We start from the raw sequence: 7500 nt of genomic DNA, 5'->3' as shown, positions 1-7500 counted from the left end.
TTTTTTTGCACATGGCTATTGTATTGTGTTGCATTAGGAAGTGATCATCCCTATCATTATATATATATATATATATATATATATATATATATATATATATATATATATATATATATATAATATTTTTCTGTGTAAAGTATCATTTTGTACTATTATTCCTAATATAACCTTATCATGGAAAATGGGAGAACTGCAAAGGAAGGGCAAATGACACTTGTGTAGGGAACATGGCTCAGGAATAGACAGATAGGAAGTTTACAAAAGCTTGTTTGTCATGCGTTGACTTGTATGGTTAAAACTGAACCCGACTTTAGGAAATAGTTGAACAACATTATTATAGAATACAAGGTAGCATAATGTTTCCCTACATAGCTTTGGTTTGGGTTAATGTAGCTCCAGCGTGTGCATGATGTATGCAAATGCCACACTTTTTTTCCATTCCTGTGCTCAAAGTAGATATAGGTCCAATAACTTAAGTGTAATATATTTCAGCTTACCATTCCTTAAATGTGGTGGTTGCATTCATTCTTTTTTTCCCTTCATTTTCTGCTGGTGACCCTGTCAGCAATGTGCTTTCTGTCCTGGAGTGATGGAACTTACTCACCCTACTGTGTTAGGAATGAATAGCGATGTCAACTTAGGACAACACCCCTCCCCTGCACCATAACGTAGAGATGAGGTGTTCTGTATTTCACAGTGAGAAATTGGAACAATGCCAATCTATAAAAGTCAGCAGAGGCTGAAAATAAAGTTATTAGTCCATCAGGTTCTGGCAGGATCAACAGCTATTGTGCACTTTTCAAACAGATATAGCAAAACACTTTCCCCGACCTATTTAACAGACCCAAGGGAGCATCTACAGGAAGTCCATTGTTACAACGTTGTATTATAATGTATGGTGCAGTTATTTAGAAAGTAAATATAGTTGTTTCTTTAGTTGTTCTGCTTTATGTTTTTACACAAATAAGCGTAACAAATATTTTCTTATGAAATTAAAAAAATAAAAAAAAAATTAATATTGAGGTTTATTTAAAGGCTAATATCAAGCATTGCTGCGGCAAATTAAAATGTAACAAAGTTGTTACATTGCAATTGGCTGCCCTGGACAGCAGACAGACAAAAACATATTTCCATTGTTCTATCAATGATTGTTGTGGCAGGAAATTATGTTAGGGTTTCTTTAACACAGGCCATGTACTTAGCTACACCCCCAGAAATTGTGCCCATCAGGGGCGACATTATAGGAGGTTCTAGGCATGCACTGTAGGCTTAAAGCGACCCTGGGTGTGAGAACTGACACATTGACAACTCCGGCATCTTTGTTTTGTGGTTTTATTGTAGATAAAGGGGATGGGAGAATGGAATGAGTGGGATACTCCTTTAGGCTTAACTAGATACAATTTGGGACTTTATCCGGAAAAATGTCTGTTAGCGCTGCCTTGACGCCAGCCGACGCTAGCCAGCGCTCACTGATGTTTGGAACACACTGTAACTTGACAGAAGTGCTGAATCCTCAACTCTAGGTCCAAAAGACTCAGGACTGTGACGCATAGAACTACTGACACTGCTACAATGCAAAGTCTCTGACCACTCTCTCCAACCTGGCACTGACTGGAGGTAGCTTGCTGTGAATATCTGTATAGCTGCAACTCTCAACTGGTGCTCTTTTCAATTCAGGGCCCAAACCGCAGGCACCTCCTTTACACTTTAAGCTCTTCAGGGTCCACTGACTATGTACCCTCTCTGCCACTTCAGGGTCCTCAACCTAGGTACCCCCTTTACAGATTTCTGACACTGGATCCCAGAACCTCCTCCGGTGTGGTCTAACTCTTCAGGCAGACCCCCCAGGGGCAATCCTCAGTACTCACGACCTGTGTAGGCTTTTCTGGGACTGGACCCCTCTCACTCTCCGCAGGTTCTCGAAAACACCGGATCCTCCTCAGCTCACTCAGCTCTCTCTGGATTCTCAGGCGACACCCTGAGACATCCGCTTCCTCAGACAGGAGGAAAAACACCTGTTTGCTCTCTCCTGGGACTCTGCTCCCGCCAAAGACACCGTGTCACACGCTTCCCCCAAACTTATACCCACTCCCAGAATCCTTTGCAGCATATTCTGCCTTCTGGGGTAGTTACAAGCCTGGATGTGTCCCCTTTATGTGTCCCCATTATGACTGACACAGGAAACAAATTATATTGTAAGGTATGAGGAGTGGGCACACTAAAGTGCTAATGTTGTCTGTTCTTTCCATGTGTATTACTGTTTTTTTTTTTTTTTTCCTGGTGTTACCCTTTTGTTATGTATGTTCACTTTAAATGCAAGTGGTAATTAGAGTTGTTCTTTAATGTACAAAGAAAAAATATTGAATACAGAATTCAACAATATTTCTCTTTTCTGTATCTCCAGCATTACTTCAAATTCAGGAAACAGAAACGTCAAGATATCAATAGAGACATTATCTGAGCAACCACAAACAACTGAAATCCACAAGACAGAGAGAAGCAGCTCTCCAAGGTGATTATCTGTCATAAAAAAAGGGTCAATTCCGCAACCGATATTTGTTGGCACTTGCGTTCCCAGGTTTTGCTGCCGATTGCAACCTTGGTGTTTATATTGTATGTTCACTTCAAAGGCAAGTGGTATTTAAAAGTTGTTTGTTTTACAGTCTATTCTCATCTCTCCAAAATGCATGTTGCTTTTAGTAGAAGGTTGTGGTGCCATTTATTGTCATCCCAACCCAACACACCTCCAATGCACATGCTTTGGAGCTCATTACAACACCCTGTAACACACTATTGTGCATCGTGGTGCCCTGCATTGGAATGAATGGTGCATGTCCGTTTTTTTTTTTTTTTTTGTCCATTCAGGTGCTTTGGCAAGCAGTTCATTTTAATAAGCTGCCTTATTCAATGTACTGTATGTCTATGTGCAAAATAATGTGTGTTCATGTAGGGCACTGGAACAAACAGGTGTCAAACTAGTCCAAGGTACAAAGAAATAGTGTATACAGAATTCAACAATATTTCTCTTTTCTCTATCTCCAGCATAACCTCAAATTCAGGAAACAGAAACGTCAAGATATCAATAGAGACATTATCAGAGCAACCACAAACAACTGAAACCCACAAAACAGAGAGAAGCAGCTCCCCAAGGTGATTATCTGCCATAATAAAGGGTCCGTTCACCAACTAATATTTGTTGGCACCTGAGTTCCTAGATCTAGTTGTCGGCTCCAACCTTGGTGTTATATTGTATGTTCACTTTAAATGCAAGGGGCATTTAGAAGTTGTAGTTAGGGTCTATTCTCCTCTCCCCACAATGTGTGGTAAAGCATGCTGCCTATAGTAGCAGGTTGCAGTACCATTTTTTGTCAGTGGCACTCAATTGCACTAAACCAGCGCACCACTAATGGACATGCTTTGCAGCTCATGATAACGTTCTGTTAGACCCTGCATCATGGTGCACTTTGTTGGAAAGAATAGTGCAAGTCCATTTTGTTAGTCCATTCTGATGCTTTGGCAGGCCATTCATTTGAATTGGCCTCCTTCATGCAATGCATGTTTATGTGTGAAATAACATGCATTAACACAAGACACTGAAACGGACAGGTGTAAATCCAGCCAAAGGTACAAAAAAATATAGTGTATTCACAACTCAACAATATTTCTATTTTCTGTATCTCCAGCATAACCCCAAATTCAGGAAACCAAAATGTCAAGATATCAATAGACATTATCTGATCAACTACAAACAGCTGAAACCCCCAAAGCAGAGGGAAGCAGCCATCCAAGGTGAACATCTGTCATTTTAAAAGCTCAGTCCATTGTTAGCACCTGTGTCCCTTGGTGCAGCCCCTATCTGCAGTCATGGGCAGATGTATGGGAGTGCTGGTCTTATGAACTGCAATATAGGCTGGGGATTGAGTTGTCACCTCTGGAGTTCCACAATTATATAAAAGAACTCAAGACACCCATTTATCACCTATAGCAACTTAGTTTTTCCTAAAAACTCAAATATGTTTTTCAGGCCTAGTCCACGTTCCAGAGAAAGCAACATGGCAACCACAGTCACAGAAACTAGATACCGAGTTCCAGAGACACTTGAAGATAAAATGCCTGAATCAAGCCCCAGCAGGTAAGGCTCATTCGGTTATCCCTATTCTTTCAGATCTCTGTGATACATGAAGGAAATGTCTAACTAACTAAACTCTTAGCAACACAATCAGTGACTATTATCTGTATTCGTATAAGGTCACCAAAAATGGTTTCCCTTTTATACTGAGGAGTATGTGAAGGAAGGCCGTCAATAGCTTGTAAAATATAATTTCCTTGGTTTGTAGAATCGTCTAATTTGTACAGAACTATTGCATTCTACTGGGTAGGGTCTTCAATACTCTCACCTGCTGGTCACCCCTTATTATTATTATTATACAGGATTTATATAGTGCCAACCGTTTACGCAGTGCTTTACAATATAAAGGAGAGAAAATACAGTTAAAATACAAGAGGGTTAAGACTGCCCTGCTCAAAAGAGCTTACTTAATAGGGTGGGGCAAGTGGCACAAAAGGTTGTAACTGTGGGGAATGAGCTTACGCAGGGGATAAAAGATTAGTTGGAGTTGTAATAGGCTTCCTTGAAGAGATGAGTTTCCAGGGATCACCTGAAGACAGCCAGAGTAGGAGATACTTGGACAGAATAAGGTAGAGAGTTCCAGAGGTTGGGAGAGTCTCGGGAGAAGTCCTGGAGACAAGTATGGGAGGAGGAGAAAAGAGAGCTTGAGAGGAGCGGAGAGGACATTTTGGAGACAAGGTTGGTGATGTAGCTCGGGGCAGAGTTGTGAATGGCTTTGTATGTAAGTATTTTGAATTTAATTCGCTGGGCAAACAGAAGCCAGTGTAGGTATGGTCGGAGAGGGGTGGCAGACACTGAGCGGTTGGTAAGGTAGATGAGTCTCGCAGCAGCATTCAGGATAGACTGAAGAGGGGATAGCCTATGGAGAGGTAGGCCTATGAGAAGGGATTTGCAATAGTCAAGGCGAGAGATAGCAAGGGAGTGAATGAGTAGCTTGGTGGTTTCATTTGTTAAAAAGAGGCGAATTTTAGAGATGTTACAGTCAGAGGTGAAGTCTACAAGCTTTTATATAAGCTACCCCTTATCCAAACCCTATCTGCAGCCATCCAATGGAGCTTCTGTGCTGGTTGGAGAGAGGTGCTGGAAGAGATCTGAGGTTTTATAAAGCATTGTTTTGACCTTCTTTTGAAAAAGATGTCAAATATTTCTGCAGAGTGGGCCATTTGTAACAAGAAGGAGAGAGTGAAGAGCACGTTTTGGAGTTTAGAGGCGCTTTGCACTTATCACTTTAGGGAGTGTGTCACTTTGTTGAAACACTTTTGCAGTGAATATGGACACTGAGATTGCACAATAAGCGCTTTATTGTTGTATATTTTGTTGTATTTTGCGCAATAATTTGATGCTTGGTGCACTTTATATAAGTGTAATTGAGTAAAATTCAGCTGTGCTTGGTTGGATGTGACCTTTAGGGCAGCGATAGATTCTAATCATAGTAATTGCTCATGAATGTTTGTCAGTTCCAGTGAGAAGTACACACTATTGGTGAATGTGTGGAATGCTCCTATACTTGTATGTTTGCTTTTTGAGCAGTAAGTATTTTGTAGGTACTGGAAACTTTCACTAGGTGTGCCTTTAAAGCTGCCATTATAGTGTTACAGAAATGTCACTAAAGCCAGCTTAGAAAGCAAATAATATAACTGGTTTATAGGTTATGAGACATTGGCATTTTACATGCACACTTTACAGCTTGGCTTAAATACTTTTGATATGACTGTTTCACTCTGTTAAATGAAACCTGTCTATGTGTTGTTATTATCGCAGACTAATGCCTCATACACATGCAACGATTGTTGGCGGTGAATTTTCGGCCAACGTCCGATCAGCCGATTGTCGGCTTGTTAGTATGATGCTTCCGACAACCGACTGCGACTTTTCGGCCGAACAAAATCTGCTGTGCATGCTATAAAATTTTTGTTGGCCGTCAACAGAACGGCCGATTGTTCGTCAGTCAGTACAGATTTCGGCAGACAAAAATCAGATGAGCAAGACCGGGCATGCTCAGAGAAGAAAAAACACACGGAAAGTATACCAGCACATAACATCACTTCTGAAGTTGGTTGTTGTTGGCCGAAAAAATTAGTGTGCAGTCTAGAGTACATTTCAACCGACACAACAACACTGGACAAAAGACGGCCGATCGGTCGGCCAACAATCGTTGCGTGTGTACGAGGTATTACTTCTGAAAATGCTAGCTGCCTGCTATTTTTACCAACTGGCTTCAGTTCTTTGCATTAACCACCCAAAACAAGGATGCAGATCGGTGTACAGCCTGAATGTATCTACATACTTGTTTTGGATCTGGATTTAAAAAATTGAAACATAAAGTGAGAATATTTAGGGCATCAAGATTTAGTAGGGGGAAGGGGCCAGCAATAGCAGGCTCCATGGGGTTGATTTTTTTAAAAACTGGGTTGTGCAGCTGTGCATGGTATTCAATCAGCTTCTAACTTCAGCTTGTTCAATTAAGCTTTGACAAAAAAAATATGGAAGCTGATTGGTTTCCATGCAGAGCTGCACCAGCTTTTGCACTCTCCAATTTTAGTAAATCAACCTCCATTTGTTTCTTATGACAGGATCTCTTTAAATATAGCCATTGTATAAGAACTGTGCAGCTCTACAGGATCTCTTCATGTAGTCTCAATAACAGCAATAGTAACAGACAAAACATTTCAGCCTGAGATGATGCAGATACCACTATTCCAACAAAATAGTTTGTGACTGAATGTGGCATAGTTATTATCAGGGTACTTGCAATAATTTCCATTTGTTTTATATTTTGCTGTTGCCATTTATGGTACTTATAGTTACCAGAAAACACCTGCCTGTTCTATATACAACTAGAGAGTGTTCTGGTTTATAGGCCCTACCCAACAATGGAGGGCACCTGGCCCCAGCTTTTCAGAAAGTTCATCACTTAGGTTGGATTTTACCCAGCTGATCACCATTGCTTTTTCCAAGTGCAGGAGATGACTATAGAGTACTTCCTCTCCATAGGCACAAGCATACTGTATATGTTAACATTGCCATCTGGACCATAATCTCTTGTCAGAAAGATCCTATAGTAGATGGATTGTGAGTATATGTAGGTACTTTTAAATGAACCTGTGGCCAGTCTACTGAAATTCAACTACTTCTTCTTAGAAAGCAGTAAATGAGCTTAACAAGTTCTCACTGATCTCTGTAGCTGCATGCACTGCAGAGCAATTCATTGTGAAACTTCACAGCAGAGGCACTGAAGTTGTGCAAGTACTTAACTCAGCAGCCTTTCAGCCTTCTAATCTCTAATGTAAACCCAGAGCATGAGTTCTGGAAGGGAAAGCAGGGGAGCTGAGTAGCTGGGAGAAGGACTTTGACACCTTCAGTACTTCTGC

General features: G+C 40.8%; 2 protein-coding genes across 2 annotated transcripts in view; one reads left to right on the top strand and one right to left on the bottom strand.

Annotated features, from left to right (window-relative positions):
* The window catches only part of LOC309560740 (endothelin receptor type B-like), a 476715-nt gene that overhangs the window by 78891 nt on the left and 390324 nt on the right, over nucleotides 1-7500 (bottom strand). The gene's annotated exons all lie outside the window — the stretch shown is intronic.
* Nucleotides 1-7500, top strand: part of ZNF185 (zinc finger protein 185 with LIM domain) — a 202507-nt gene that overhangs the window by 150278 nt on the left and 44729 nt on the right. Inside the window, exons 33-35 of the mRNA XM_082264384.1 lie at nucleotides 2405-2512; nucleotides 3043-3150; nucleotides 4025-4132. Coding sequence (XP_082120510.1) covers nucleotides 2405-2512; nucleotides 3043-3150; nucleotides 4025-4132 — 324 coding nt within the window. The remainder of the gene's footprint in view (nucleotides 1-2404; nucleotides 2513-3042; nucleotides 3151-4024; nucleotides 4133-7500) is intronic.

The sequence above is a fragment of the Pelophylax lessonae genome (assembly GCF_965119305.1).
Source record: "Pelophylax lessonae genome assembly, chromosome: 7".
In the NCBI taxonomy this organism is placed as follows: Eukaryota; Metazoa; Chordata; class Amphibia; order Anura; family Ranidae; genus Pelophylax; species Pelophylax lessonae.
This window is presented reverse-complemented; position numbering and strand designations above follow the sequence as displayed.